The 15,805-nt window shown below is 47.8% G+C and overlaps 1 protein-coding gene across 2 annotated transcripts in view; it reads right to left on the bottom strand.

The window, feature by feature from the left end:
- Positions 1–327: 327 nt before the first annotated feature.
- Positions 328–15,805, bottom strand: part of pld3 (phospholipase D family member 3) — an 86,261-nt gene continuing 70,783 nt past the window's right edge. For both annotated transcript variants that reach the window (XM_067975148.1, XM_067975149.1), the window contains 4 exons: positions 8,431–8,570; positions 4,054–4,219; positions 2,861–2,960; positions 328–2,237 (listed from right to left, as the gene is read on the bottom strand). In XM_067975148.1, the coding sequence (XP_067831249.1) occupies positions 2,035–2,237; positions 2,861–2,960; positions 4,054–4,219; positions 8,431–8,570 (609 nt within the window). In that variant the 3' untranslated portion in view covers positions 328–2,034. The remainder of the gene's footprint in view (positions 2,238–2,860; positions 2,961–4,053; positions 4,220–8,430; positions 8,571–15,805) is intronic.

Below are 15,805 nucleotides of genomic sequence, written 5' to 3'. Positions count from 1 at the left end.
GGACCATCAAAACAACCCACCCTCCCACAATCTCTTCTGTAAAAGCCAAGCTTGGCGTCAACTATTCATTAGTTCCTGATTCCTCAACTTCTCCCTCACTCTTTACAAACTCTGAGGGTCTCCAGCACTCTGGGCCTTGGCCCTGCTCCTGGGCTACTCAGTTCTCAAGAGTTGGCGTTGCTGTTTTGTCCCATTGAATAAATATTAATCTCTTGAATTATCTTCAGATTCCGGTGGGGTGGGGTTTTGGGAAAAGTCCCTCGGTCCCGGCGGGAGTTGGAGCAAATGAAGAGTCGAGTCGGAGAAGGTGGGAAAGGTCTTCCGGAGTCTGACTTAAAATAGATTTTATTTAGGAGGATTAAAAGGAGTTGTACAGCAGGAGGCAGCGTATTGTGCGTTGGAACGGCAGTAATTCAGGATCCGCCAGCTCTGGCCCTCCCCTCACACAGCAGCTGCTCCTAATGGGGAGGGGGATTTGGAACGGGTAAAAGTAAATCGGCCCAACTATTTCCTTCGGTGTGAATTTTGCATCAGGGATGTTAGTGATGGGACTGGAATCCAGTGTCCCATCAAACACTCCCAGGGCAGGTACAGGGTTAGATACAGAGTAAAGCTCCCTCTACACTGTCCCATCAAACACTCCCAGGGCAGGTACAGGGTTAGATACAGAGTAAAGCTCCCTCTACACTGTCCCATCAAACACTCCCAGGGCAGGTACAGCACGGGTTAGATACAGAGTAAAGCTCCCTCTACACTGTCCCATCAAACACTCCCAGGGAAGGTACATCACGGGTTAGATACAGAGTAAAGCTCCCTCTACACTGTCCCATCAAACACTCCCAGGGCAGGTACAGCACGGGTTAGATACAGAGTAAAGCTTCCTCTACATTGTCCCATCAAACACTCCCAGGGCAGGTACAGCACGGGTTAGATACAGAGTAAAGGTCCCTCTACATTGTCCCATCAAACACTCCCAGGGCAGGTACAGCACGGGTTAGATACAGAGTAAAGCTCCCTCTACACTGTCCCATCAAACACTCCCAGGGCAGGTACAGCACTGGTTAGATACAGAGTAAAGCTCCCTCTACACTGTCCCATCAAACACTCCCAGGGCAGGTACAGCACGGGTTAGATACAGAGTAAAGCTCCCTCTACACTGTCCCATCAAACACTCCCAGGGCAGGTACAGCACGGGTTAGATACAGAGTAAAGCTCCCTCTACACTGTCCCATCAAACACTCCCAGGGCAGGTACAGCACGGGTTAGATACAGAGTAAAGCTCCCTCATTTTTACCTCTACAATGTGCCTCAGACTGATGACAAATGTGGTCTCTATTGCACCAGTGAGACATTTTTGCACTTGTTGACCTGTGGCCTCTCTGAGTGAGACTGTAGACTGCTGAATAAGGGCCAGTTTGGTCCTGTGGTCGAAACCCACTCGGACCTGGATTGAGACTGCCCGAGACTCATTACATGTAGAACCCCTACAGCAGCAGACAGAAGATACCTTGGTCTGGGCTGGATTTGACTCATGTCCCAGAGGTGACAGGCCAGTGTTTCATTTACTGCCCCACCCAGCCCCATGGTGACCTTTGACTGACAGAGGATTATGACCAAGGGCACAGTGATGGGCCAGGATTAAAACAGTAACTTCAGTATTTCCCTCGTCATCAGATACAACATCTGCCGGAGCACAGATTTCTGTCGGGGTTGAATTTCTGGGAGCGTTCTTCCAATCATCTCCAGCGGAAATCCCGGAGGAATGACGTTACGGCCGAGGTTTCCGTGGCTCTTCGGCCAAAGTTCCGTCAGCTGATCAGGAGAATTACCAACGGGAATTCAACCCCATGTGAGGGCAACGATCCTGGGAATCACTTCCTGAAGAACATGGCACCTCGAAGGACAACAGCGAGCGAGTTTCAAGGCCATTCAGGATTCCCAATCCGTTTCCGGATTGTGCCGGGTTTTGGGAACAGAACTCCTTGAGTTGGTTAAGGTTTGGGACCCTGAGTGAACGGTTTCTTCCCCGAGTGTTTATATATATTTACAGGTACTCGTCAATTCCTCCACGTTGTTCATGGTCTTGCTGTACGGAGAGTCCCAGTCTCGCATGAAGATGTCTCGCAGCTGTTCCGCGACCGTGGAACTCGGGATCCGTGTGTTCGAATCGGTCTGGTTTACCACCAGGCCCACGCCCGCTGTATTCTGGAAGTAATCTCCAGACCAGTTGGAAGTCCCTGAAATGCAGAAAAAAAACATCCAGTTTAGCGGAGTCCTGGGGTGGAAGGACCATCAGACCAAGAGGAGTATACACAAGAGCCCGACTGAAAAGAGTCTAGGGGGGGACCCAATATCATTCTCAAATCCACTGACCAAGGGGGAGCTGTTATTATATGGCTGATGGACCTCGAGCTTTACTCTGTCTCTAACCCGTGCTGTACCTGCCCTGGGAGTGTTTGATGGGACAGTGTAGAGGGAGCTTTACTCTGTATCTAACCCGTGCTGTACCTGTCCTGGGAGTGTTTGATGGGACAGTGTAGAGGGAGCTTTACTCTGTATCTAACCCGTGCTGTACCTGCCCTGGGAGTGTTTGATGGGACAGTGTAGAGGGAGCTTTACTCTGTATCTAACCCGTGCTGTACCTGCCCTGGGAGTGTTTGATGGGACAGTGTAGAGGGAGCTTTACTCTGTATCTAACCTGTGCTGTACCTGCCCTGGGAGTGTTTGATGGGACAGTGGGTGCCTGAAATGCTCTGTTTCATTCCTCAGCACCAATGTCTGTTCCCTTGAGCATAAAATTCACAATTTTTCAAAATTCTGCAAAAAAATCACACAATCGGACTGTTGCACGACTGCTCACCAATATAGGCCACTCTGTCCGTCACCATGTACTTGTTGTGATTGACTCGAGAGTATGGGATCCTCATTTGTTCCTGCGTTGCTGGGACAACAAAGATTCTCTGCAAGAATGAAACAGGAATGGTCACTGTGCGTTTCCATGGCAACACACCGTCAGGGATGGGAACGCTGCTGTTAAAAAAGTGATGGCTCCTGAATACCACAATGCTTTAGTAGTCAATCACCCTGCCCAGTGTGGCATTCGGGCCCAGAGAGCAGGATGGTCCAGGTATGTGCTGAGGAGCTGATCTGACCCCGAGCAGCGGTTAGGGAGCGATCGACTGGCCTCACTGCCCCCTGGGTTATAGAGGGTGGGAGGTTCACAACCGCCGATCACTATCGATGACTCCCTGCTGGGCACTGTATGTGTGTGGATCCTAAATCAGGAGGGGACTGGGCCTTTGGCTCCATCCCTTCACTGCAAGCCACCGATTTCCAGTGCTTCTGTTCTTATTTATCCGATACGCCCAATACTTTATAGTCAGATAGAACGGCAACAGGTTCTAGTGCGAGATAGGGTACCATTAGCATGCCTGTAGGGGCCAGCGTGTGAGGTGGCTCGGTGGGTAGCACTCTCGCTTCTGAGTCAGAAGGTTGTGGGTTCAAATCCCAGTCCAGAGACTAGAACACGAAATCAAGCCTGACACTCTAGCACAGTACTGATGGTGATCTAATTGAGATGATTAAAGGATTTGAGAGGGTAGATAGAAACTATTTCTCTCTGGTGGGGGTGTTCAGAACAAGAAGACAATAACCTTAAAATTAGAGCTAGGCCATTCAGGGGTGATGTCAGGAAGCACTTCTTCACACAAAGGGGAGTGGGAATCTGGAACTCTCTCCCCAAAAAGCTGTTGGGACTGGGGGTCAATTGAACATGTCCAAAACTGAGATTGATCAATTTTTGTTGGGTATTAAGGGTTACAGAACCAAGACGGGTAAATGGAGTTAAGTTATAGATCAGCCATGATCTAATTGAATGGCGGAACTGGCTCGAGGGGCTGAATGGCCTCCTCCCATTCCTGTGAAGAGAATTAAAAGCAAAATCCCAAAGCGCACAAATAAAGGCCGATCTTTTCTGTAAAGGGCCCCGTCAGCCGGGCCCATGCTGAGGCTGCGTTCCTCCTCCCACCGTCTCACTGATGGCAGCTCACTCACCACTTCCACATCCAGGGGCTTCCACTTGCTTTTCAGAGCCGCCAGGGACTCAAGGAAAGGGAACATGGAGGGGTCGGAGTGCTGCCAACAGCTGATGAGGAGACGCACGCTCACTCTCCGCTCGAACGCTGCCTTCCGCAGGTGGGTGTCGATGGCCGGCCAGAACCTGGAGGGGGAGGTCAAGTTATTAGAACTTGGCAGTGTAAACCTCGCCAATGGGCCACCATCGCATAATCCCCAGAGATATATGTGTTCGCTAACCCGTACTCCCCTCCCATCAGCCTCGAGGGGTACATTGGATCACACCGACATGACTGTAAGAAAGAATAACTTGCATTTATATAGCACCTTTCACGACCTCGGGATGTCCCAAAGTGCTTTACAGCCAATAAAGTACTTTTGAAGTGTAGTCACTGTTGTAATGTAGGAAACTTGGCAACCAATTTGCGCACAGCAAGATCCCACAAACAGCAATGAGATAATGACTGGATCATCTGTTTTTTTAGTGATGTTTGGTTGATGGATAAATATTGGCCAGGACACCGGGGAGAACTCCCCCTGCTCATCTTCGAAACAGTGCCAAGGAGTCTTCAAAGTCCACCTGAGAGGGCAGATGGGGCCTCGGTTTAATGTCTCACCTGAAAGACGGATAGACAGATATGTGGACGCAGGTTATCCTGAGCTTGTAGACCGTGTGTGGAGCTGGCCACACACACTCCCAGGTTATCCTGAGCTTGTAGACCGTGTGTGGAGCTGGCCACGCACACTCCCAGGTTATCCTGAGCTTGTAGACCGTGTGTGGAGCTGGCCACGCACACTCCCAGGTGCAGAATTCCTGCCAAGGAGGCAGATCAGAAATGACAGAATGAGTTCGAGAAATATGGAAGTGGGCAGAATAATGGCCAATGGAATTCAACGCAGACAAAAGTGCTGCACAAAGGACGGGAAAATAGACAACACACGTTCTCCATGAATCATAGAATGATAGTATGTTACAGCACAGAAGGAGACTATTCGGCCCATCGTGCTTGTGCTGGCTCTTTGAAAGACCTATCCAATTAGTCCCACTCTCCTGCTCTTTCCACTTCAAGTATTTATCCAATTCCCCTTTGAAAGTTATTATTGAATCTGCTTCCACCGCCCTTTCAGGCAGCGCATTCCAGATCATAACAACTCGCTGCATAAAAAAATTTCTCCTCATCTTCTCCCTGGTTCTTTTGCCAATTACCTTAAATCTGTGTCCTCTGGTTACCGACCCTCCTGCCACTGGAAACAGTTTCTCCTTATTCACTCTATCAAAACCCTTCATGGTTTTGAACACCTCTATCAAATCTCCCCTCAACCATTTCTGTTCTAAGGAGAACAATCCCAGCTTCTCCAGTCTCTCCATGTAACTGAAGGCCCTCATCCCTGGTCCCACTTGAAGGAAAAAAATTTGCAGGGCTATGGGGAAAGGGCGGGGGAGTGGGAGTAGCTGGATTGCTCTTGCAGAGAGCCGGCACGGACTTGATGGGCCAAATGGCCTCTTTCCATGCTGTAACCATTCTATGATTCGAAATCTTCTCTGCACCCTCTCTAAAGCCTTGACATCCTTCCTAAAGTGTGGTGCCCAGAATTGGGACACAATACTCCAGCTGAGGCCTAACCAGTGATTTATAAAGGTTTAGCATAACTTCCTTGTTTTTATACTCTGTGCCTCTATTAATAAAGCCAAAGTTCCCTATGTCTTGTCCTGCCACCTTCAAAGATTTGGGTACATACACCCCCAGGTCTCTCTGATCCTTTAAAATTGTACCATTTAGTTTATATTGTCTCTCCTCATTCTTCCTACCAAAATGAATCATTTCACATTTCTCTGCGTTAAATTTCATCTGCCATGTGTCTGCCCATTTCACCAGACCTATGTCCTCCTGAAGGCTGTCACTATCCTCCACATTGTTAACTACATTTCCGAGTTTTGTGTCATCTGCAAACTTAGAAATTATACCCTCTATGCCCAAGTCCAGGTCATTATTATATCAAAAAGAGCAGCGGTCCTAATACAGAGGGACACCACTGTATACTTCCCCGAAAAACAACCGTTTGCCACTACGCTCTGCTTTCTGTCCCTTAGCCAACTTTGTCCCCACGCAGCTACTGCCCCTTTAATCCCACGGTGCTGAAATAGCTGAGGATGCATCTGGAAAAGGCTGAAGGATGATGAGCTCACACACAGCCCAAACAGTGAAGTCAGGGGAAACCATTAATTAGCGTCTGCAGACTCAGTAAATAATTCCAACCAGCTTACAGCATTGTCATCTCCAGCAGGGTAAGTACGTAGACCTCCAGATAGTTCAGTCAGTGGACATGATTCAATTATAAGAGTAGGCCTTGACTTAGTGCAGTGTTGTCCAATAGAAATTGCTGACTACAGCGTTTTAGCCACATGTATTAATTTTAGTAGCAAATGCCTCACAATCCAGGTAAATGAACTCCACGTGTGTATATTCACTTAACAAACAGATACCATCATTCAGTAACCAAGGAAGTAAAGAACTCACAATGATCAAAAACACTCACACACTCTGCTTTTTCTCTCACCGTTTGGAAGGGTAGTGAACAGTGAGGAGGATAGTGATAGACTTCAAGTAGAGGCTGGTAGAATGGGCGGACACGTGGCAGATGAAAATTAAAGCAGAAAAATGCAAAGTGATACATTTCAGTAGGAAGAATGAGGAGAGGCAATATAAACTAGAGGGCACAATTCTAAAAGATGTACAGGAACAGAGAGATCTAGGAGTATATGTGCACAAATCGTTGAAGGTGACAGGGCAGGTTGAGAAAGCGGTTAAAAAAGCATACGGGATCCTGGGTTTTATAAATAGAGGCATAGAGTACAAAAGCATGGAAGTCCCGATGAATCTTTATAAAACACTGGTTCGGCCACAACTGGAGTATTGTGTCCAGTTCTGGGCACCGCACTTAGGAAAGATGTGAAGGCCTTAGAGAGGGTGCAGAAGAGATTTACTGGAATGATTCCAGGGATAAGGGACTTTAGTTACGTGGATAGACTGGAGAAGCTGGGGTTGTTCTCCTTGGAACAGAGAAGGTTGCGAGGAGATTTGATCGAGGTGTTCAAAATCATGAAGGGTCTAGTCAGAGTAGATAGAGAGAAACTGTTCCCATTGGTGGAATGGTCAAGGACCAGAGGACATAGATTTAAGGTGATTGGCAAAAGAACCATAAAACTCTCCCCCCGAATCGGACTAACCCCTCTACTGGCTGGTATAAAGATGGTTACGGCCATGAAAGTAGCATTCATGTCACGGCCTGTCAGACTGTTAATCCACCTGGGAATCTAACTATGACAACGAGGGATACGGTTTGTATTCGTCCACGGTTATGAAGGCCCCAAAGATGAAGCTTTGAGACGCACTGTCCATGTTCCAGTTCGAGTCTTGGTTGGCAGTCCGTTGGGTTACAATTGATGATCAAACTACAAGGAGCTCTGGTCAGACTGTACCTTGACCAGTCCTGGTCTTCAAGAAACGAGAGACTCTGAAGGGCTGGAGAAGAGCCACAGGACTGATCCTCAATGTCAAAGATCTGAGTTATGAGGAAAGGCTGGAGAGACTCGGGCTTTCCCACTTTGAAAGGAGGTTCCTGAGAGGTGATCTTATAGAGGTTAGTTAAAGGAATGGAGAAAGTAAATCCATAATATTGCTTTAAATTAAATTACGAGAGCAGAGGGACACACATAGGTACAAACTAGAGAAGGACAGATATCAGGAACTTCTCTGTTGCACAAAGTGATCAACACAGGGCGAGAGAGAGAGGGGAGACAGGCACAGAGACAGAGAGAGAGAGAAAAGGAGACAGGTACACAGAGAGAGAAACAGAGAGTAAAAGAGTCAGAGACAGAGAGACAGAGAGAAACAGAGAGATAGAGAAACAGAGAGAAAAAGAGACAGAGAGAAAGTAAGAAACAGGGAGAGAGAGAAACAGAGAGGAAAAGAGTGAGACACAGAGACAGAGAAACAGAAAGAAAAAGAGAGAGACACAGAGACAGAGAAAGTAAGAAACAGAGAGAGAGAGAGAGAAAAACAGAGAGGAAAAGAGACAGAGAGAAAGTAAGAAACAGAGAGAGAGAGAAACAGAGAGGAAAAGAGTGAGACACAGAGACAGAGAAACAGAAAGAAAAAGAGAGAGACACAGAGACAGAGAAAGTAAGAAAAAGAGAGAGAGAAACAGAGAGAAAAAGAGACAGACGCACAGAGACAGAGACAGAGACAGAGAAACAGAAAGAAAAAGAGAGACACAGAGAGACAGAGAGTGAGAGAGACACAGTGTGCACAGACATACACAAACAGGATGATCCATGTGTGAATTGCCTCTTACCTTTTCGGGTAAGAGAATGTTGTAACCGGAATGTAATTCATGACTGCCACATGCACAAACTCTTCCGCATCATCGATGATGCTGAGGATGGAGGTGAGGTCGTCAGTTCGACCCTCTGGGCACAGTGCGGGCGGCGAGCTCTGAAGGAGGAAGGGATCAAGAGATCAGCAGCAGCTCCACAAAACAGCCAATTTGACTGACGCCGTTAGGAGGGACAGCAAATAGTGCAGTTGGGAGCAGGAAGTTACAAAAGGGAGACAAAGGTAGATGGAATTCAACGTGGGCATGCGTGAGGTCATCGACTTTAGATCCGAGAAAGACAAATCAGAATATTTTCTGAATGGCGAGAGATCAGAAACTAGGAAGGAGCAGAGATTTGGCTACCAAGCACACGAATCCTGAAAAGGTAGTGCTAATGGAATGTTGGCCTTCAACTCAAGGGGGCTGGAATACACAGAGAGGGGAAATGATGCTTCACCTGTACAGAGCCTTGGTCAGACCCAATCTGCGGGACTGTCTTTTCAGTCCTGGGCATCGCCCCTCAGGAAGGATACATTGGCCTTGCAGGGGGTGCACTGCAGATTCACCAGAATGATACCAGGGCTAAAAGGGTTAAATTATGAGGCTAGTTTGCATAGACGAGGCTTGTATTCCCTCGAGTTCAGAAGGTTGATCCAATTGAGGTGTTTAAGATGATAAAGGGATCCGATAGAGATGGAGAAACTATTTCCTCTGGTGGGGGGGCGTCCAGAACAAGGGGGGGGGCACAATAAGTAAAATTAGAGCTAGGCCGTTCAGGGGTGAAATCACTTCTTCACACAAAGGGGAGTGGAAATCTGGAATTTTCTCCCCTAAAAATGCTGGGGGTCAATTGGAATGGTGAAGACCGAGATTGATCGATTTTTGTTGTGTATCAAGGGATATCGAGCGAAGGCCAGTAAATGGAATTGAGGTACAGATCAGCCATGATCTAACTGAATGGTGGAGCAGGCATGAGGGGCCAAATGGCCCACTCAGGAAACCAGCCCCAGAGCCAAACAGGATCTCATCAGGGGTGTCCCACGATGCACCAGTCTGTTGTCATTCGATGTCAGCAATCAGCAATATCATTTAAAGCTGGTTCAGGAGGACAGTGAATTACTCAGCTGAAACAGGAATAGAAACATCGAAAATTCACATCACACTCACTGTTAGAATCAATATAGAGCAAGACAGTGAGACAGCGTGTAAGCAGGAAAGAGATCGAGCGGTTATAGTGTGTGTGAAATGGGACAGGGTGTGATCAGGAGAGTGATCGAGGGGATATAGAGGTGTTAAATGGGACAGGGTGTGATCAGGAGAGAGATCGAGGGGTTATAGTGTGTGTTAAATGGGACAGGGTGTGATCAAGAGAGAGATCGGGGGGTTATAGTGTGTGTTAAATGGGACAGTCTGTGATCGGGAGAGTGATCGAGGAGTTATAGTGTGTGTTAAATGGGACACGGTGTGTGATCGAGAGAGAGATCGAGGGGTTATAGTGTGTGTTAAATGGGACAGGGTGTGATCAGGAGAGAGATCGAGGGGTTATAGTGTGTGTTAAATGGGACAGGGTGTGATCGGGAGAGTGATCGAGGGGATATAGTGTGTGTTAAATGGGACAGGGTGTGATCGGGAGAGAGATCGAGGGGTTATAGTGTGTGTTAAATGGGACAGGGTGTGATCGGGAGAGTGATCGAGGGGTTATAGTGTGTGTTAAATGGGACAGGGTGTGATCGAGAGAGAGATCGAAGGGATATAGTGTGTGTTAAATGGGACAGTGTGTGATCAGGAGAGAGATCGAGGGGTTATAGTGTGTGTTAAATGGGACAGTGTGTGATCAGGAGAGAGATCGAGGGGTTATAGTGTGTGTTAAGTGGAACAGAGTGTGATCGAGAGAGAGATCGAAGGGATATAGTGTGTGTTAAATGGGACAGAGTGTGATCAGGAGAGAGATCGAGGGGTTATAGTGTGTGTTAAATGGAACAGTGTGTGATCGGGAGAGAGATCGAGGAGTTATAGTGTGTGTTAAATGGGACAGAGTGTGATCAGGAGAGAGATCGAGGGGTTATAGTGTGTGTTAAATGGGACAGTGTGTGATCGGGAGAGTGATCGAGGGGTTATAGTGTGTGTTAAATGGGACAGTGTGTGATCGGGAGAGTGATCGAGGGGTTATAGTGTGTGTTAAATGGGACAGAGTGTGATCAGGAGAGAGATCGAGGGGTTATAGTGTGTGTTAAATGGGACAGGGTGTGATCGGGAGAGTGATCGAGGGGATATAGTGTGTGTTAAATGGGACAGGGTGTGATCGGGAGAGTGATCGAGGGGTTATAGTGTGTGTTAAATGGGACAGGGTGTGATCGGGAGAGAGATCAAGGGGTTATAGTGTGTGTTAAATGGGACAGGGTGTGATCAGGAGAGTGATCGAGGGGTTATAGTGTGTGTTAAATGGGACAGGGTGTGATCGAGAGAGAGATCGAAGGGATATAGTGTGTGTTAAATGGGACAGTGTGTGATCAGGAGAGAGATCGAGGGGTTATAGTGTGTGTTAAGTGGAACAGAGTGTGATCGAGAGAGAGATCGAGGGGTTGTAGTGTGTGTTAAATGGGACAGGGTGTGATCAGGAGAGAGATCGAGGGGTTATAGTGTGTGTTAAATGGGACAGTGAGTGATCAGGAGAGTGATCGAGGGGATATAGTGTGTGTTAAATGGGACAGAGTGTGATCGGGAGAGAGATCGAGGGGTTATCGTGTGTGTTAAATGGGACAGGGTGTGATTGGGAGAGAGATCGAGGGGTTATAGTGTGTGTTAAATGGGACATTGTGTGATCGGGAGAGTGATCGAGGGGTTATAGTGTGTGTTAAATGGGACAGGGTGTGATCGGGAGAGTGATCGAGGGGTTATAGTGTGTGTTAAATGGGACAGGGTGTGATCGGGAGAGTGATCGAGGGGTTATAGTGTGTGTTAAATGGGACAGTGTGTGATCGGGAGAGAGATCGAGGGGTTATAGTGTGTGTTAAATGGGACAGGGTGTGATCAGGAGAGTGATCGAGGGGTTATAGTGTGTGTTAAATGGGACAGAGTGTGATCAGGAGAGAGATCGAGGGGTTATAGTGTGTGTTAAATGGGACAGTATGATCAGGAGAGAGATCGAGGGGTTATAGTGTGTGTTAAATGGGACAGAGTGTGATCGGGAGAGTGATCGAGGGGTTATAGTGTGTGTTAAATGGGACAGGGTGTGATCAGGAGAGAGATCGAGGGGTTATAGTGTGTGTTAAATGGGACAGGGTGTGATCGGGAGAGTGATCGAGGGGTTATAGTGTGTGTTAAATGGGACAGAGTGTGATCGGGAGAGAGATCGAGGGGTTATAGTGTGTGTTAAATGGGACAGAGTGTGATCGGGAGAGAGATCGAGGGGTTATAGTGTGTGTTAAATGGGACAGAGTGTGATCGGGAGAGTGATCGAGGGGTTATAGTGTGTGTTAAATGGGACAGAGTGTGATCGGAAGAGAGATCGAGGGGTTATAGTGTGTGTTAAATGGGACAGGGTGTGATCGGGAGAGAGATCGAGGGGTTATAGTGTGTGTTAAATGGAACAGAGTGTGATCGGGAGAGTGATTGAGGGGTTATAGTGTGTGTTAAATGGGACAGGGTGTGATCGGGAGAGTGATCGAGGGATTATAGTGTGTGTTAAATGGGACGGTGTGTGATCGGGAGAGTGATCGAGGGGTTATAGTGTGTGTTAAATGGGACAGGGTGTGATCGGGAGAGTGATCGAGGGGTTATAGTGTGTGTTAAATGGGACAGTATGATCAGGAGAGAGATCGAGGGGTTATAGTGTGTGTTAAATGGGACAGAGTGTGATCGGGAGAGAGATCGAGGGGTTATCGTGTGTGTTAAATAGGACAGTGTGTGATCGGGAGAGAGATCGAGGGGTTATAGTGTGTGTTAAATGGGACAGTGAGTGATCGGGAGAGAGATCGAGGGGTTATCGTGTGTGTTAAATAGGACAGAGTGTGATCAGGAGAGAGATCGAGGGGTTATAGTGTGTGTTAAATGGGACAGAGTGTGATCGGGAGAGTGATCGAGGAGTTATAGTGTGTGTTAAATGGGACAGGGTGTGATCGGGAGAGAGATCGAGGGGTTATAGTGTGTGTTAAATGGGACAGTGTGTGATCGGGAGAGAGATCGAGGGGTTATAGTGTGTGTTAAATGGGACAGGGTGTGATCGGGAGAGAGATCGAGGGGTTATAGTGTGTGTTAAATGGGACAGAGTGTGATCAGGAGAGAGATCGAGGGGTTATAGTGTGTGTTAAATGGGACAGGGTGTGATCGGGAGAGAGATCGAGGGGTTATAGTGTGTGTTAAATGGGACAGAGTGTGATCAGGAGAGAGATCGAGGGGTTATAGTGTGTGTTAAATGGGACAGGGTGTGATCGGGAGAGAGATCGAGGGGTTATAGTGTGTGTTAAATGGGACAGGGTGTGATCGGGAGAGAGATCGAGGGGTTATAGTGTGTGTTAAATGGGACAGGGTGTGATCGAGAGAGAGGTCGATGCGTTTTTGTGTGTGTTAAATGGGACAGTGTGTGATCAGGAGAGAGATCGAGGGGTTATAGTGTGTGTTAAATGGGACAGGGTGTGATCAGGAGAGAGATCGAGGGGTTATAGTGTGTGTTAAATGGAACAGTGTGTGATCAGGAGAGTGATCGAGGGGTTATAGTGTGTGTTAAATGGAACAGTGTGTGATCGGGAGAGAGATCGAGGGGTTATAGTGTGTGTTAAATGGGACAGGGTGTGATCGGGAGAGTGATCGAGGGGTTATAGTGTGTGTTAAATGGGACAGTGTGTGATCGGGAGAGAGATCGAGGGGTTATAGTGTGTGTTAAATGGGACAGGGTGTGATCGGGAGAGAGATCGAGGGGTTATAGTGTGTGTTAAATGGGACAGGGTGTGATCGGGAGAGAGATCGAGGGGTTATAGTGTGTGTTAAATGGGACAGTGTGTGATCGGGAGAGAGATCGAGGGGTTATAGTGTGTGTTAAATGGGACAGGGTGTGATCGGGAGAGAGATCGAGGGGTTATAGTGTGTGTTAAATGGGACAGAGTGTGATCGGGAGAGTGATCGAGGGGTTATAGTGTGTGTTAAATGGGACAGGGTGTGATCAGGAGAGAGATCGAGGGGTTATCGTGTGTGTTAAATGGGACAGTGAGTGATCGGGAGAGAGATCGAGGGGTTATAGTGTGTGTTAAATGGAACAGAGTGTGATCGAGAGAGTGATCGAGGGGTTATAGTGTGTGTTAAATGGGACAGGGTGTGATCGGGAGAGAGATCGAGGGGTTATAGTGTGTGTTAAATGGGACAGGGTGTGATCAGGAGAGAGATCGAGGGGTTATAGTGTGTGTTAAATGGGACAGTATGATCAGGAGAGAGATCGAGGGGTTATAGTGTGTGTTAAATGGGACAGAGTGTGATCGGGAGAGAGATCGAGGGGTTATAGTGTGTGTTAAATGGGACAGGATGTGATCGGGAGAGTGATCGAGGGGTTATAGTGTGTGTTAAATGGGACAGGGTGTGATCGGGAGAGAGATCGAGGGGTTATAGTGTGTGTTAAATGGGACAGGGTGTGATCGGGAGAGAGATCGAGGGGTTATAGTGTGTGTTAAATGGGACAGGGTGTGATCAGGAGAGTGATCGAGGGGTTATAGTGTGTGTTAAATGGGACAGGGTGTGATCGTGAGAGTGATCGAGGGGTTATAGTGTGTGTTAAATGGGACAGTGTGTGATCGGGAGAGTGATCGAGGGGTTATAGTGTGTGTTAAATGGGACAGTGTGTGATCGGGAGAGTGATCGAGGGGTTATAGTGTGTGTTAAATGGGACAGTGTGTGATCGGGAGAGTGATCGAGGGGTTATAGTGTGTGTTAAATGGGACAGTGTGTGATCGGGAGAGTGATCGAGGGGTTATAGTGTGTGTTAAATGGGACAGGGTGTGATCAGGAGAGTGATCGAGGGGTTATAGTGTGTGTTAAATGGGACAGGGTGTGATCAGGAGAGTGATCGAGGGGTTATAGTGTGTGTTAAATGGGACAGGGTGTGATCGGGAGAGTGATCGAGGGGTTATAGTGTGTGTTAAATGGGACAGGGTGTGATCAGGAGAGTGATCGAGGGGTTATAGTGTGTGTTAAATGGGACAGTGTGTGATCGGGAGAGAGATCGAGGGGTTATAGTGTGTGTTAAATGGGACAGTGTGTGATCGGGAGAGTGATCGAGGGGTTATAGTGTGTGTTAAATGGGACAGTGTGTGATCGGGAGAGTGATCGAGGGGTTATAGTGTGTGTTAAATGGGACAGTGTGTGATCAGGAGAGAGATCGAGGGGTTATAGTGTGTGTTAAATGGGACAGGGTGTGATCGGGAGAGAGATCGAAGGGTTATAGTGTGTGTTAAATGGGACAGGGAGTGATTGGGGGAGTGATCGAGGGGTTAGAGTGTGTGTTAAATGGGACAGGGAGTGATTGGGAGAGTGATCGAGGGGTTATAGTGTGTGTTAAATGGGACAGTGTGTGATCGGGAGAGTGATCGAGGGGTTATAGTGTGTGTTAAATGGGACAGGGTGTGATCAGGAGAGAGATCGAGGGGTTATAGTGTGTGTTAAATGGGACAGGGTGTGATCGGGAGAGTGATCGAGGGGTTATAGTGTGTGTTAAATGGGACAGTGTGTGATCGGGAGAGTGATCGAGGGGTTATAGTGTGTGTTAAATGGGACAGGGTGTGATCGGGAGAGTGATCGAGGGGTTATAGTGTGTGTTAAATGGGACAGTGTGATCGGGAGAGTGATCGAGGGGTTATAGTGTGTGTTAAATGGGACAGGGTGTGATCGGGAGAGTGATCGAGGGGTTATAGTGTGTGTTAAATGGGACAGGGTGTGATCGGGAGAGAGATCGAGGGGTTATAGTGTGTGTTAAATGGGACAGTGTGTGATCGGGAGAGTGATCGAGGGGTTATAGTGTGTGTTAAATGGGACAGGGTGTGATCGGGAGAGAGATCGAGGGGTTATAGTGTGTGTTAAATGGGACAGGGTGTGATCGGGAGAGAGATCGAGGGGTTATAGTGTGTGTTAAATGGGACAGGGTGTGATCGGGAGAGAGATCGAGGGGTTATAGTGTGTGTTAAATGGGACAGGGTGTGATCGGGAGAGAGATCGAGGGGTTATAGTGTGTGTTAAATGGGACAGGGTGTGATCGGGAGAGAGATCGAGGGGTTATAGTGTGTGTTAAATGGGACAGGGTGTGATCGGGAGAGAGATCGAGGGGTTATAGTGTGTGTTAAATGGGACAGGGTGTGATCGGGAGAGTGATCGA

This window comes from Heptranchias perlo, chromosome 41 (genome assembly GCF_035084215.1).
Source record: "Heptranchias perlo isolate sHepPer1 chromosome 41, sHepPer1.hap1, whole genome shotgun sequence".
NCBI classification, from domain to species: Eukaryota; Metazoa; Chordata; class Chondrichthyes; order Hexanchiformes; family Hexanchidae; genus Heptranchias; species Heptranchias perlo.
Note: the sequence above shows the minus strand (reverse complement) of the source record. Positions and strands in the feature narration are given on the sequence as shown.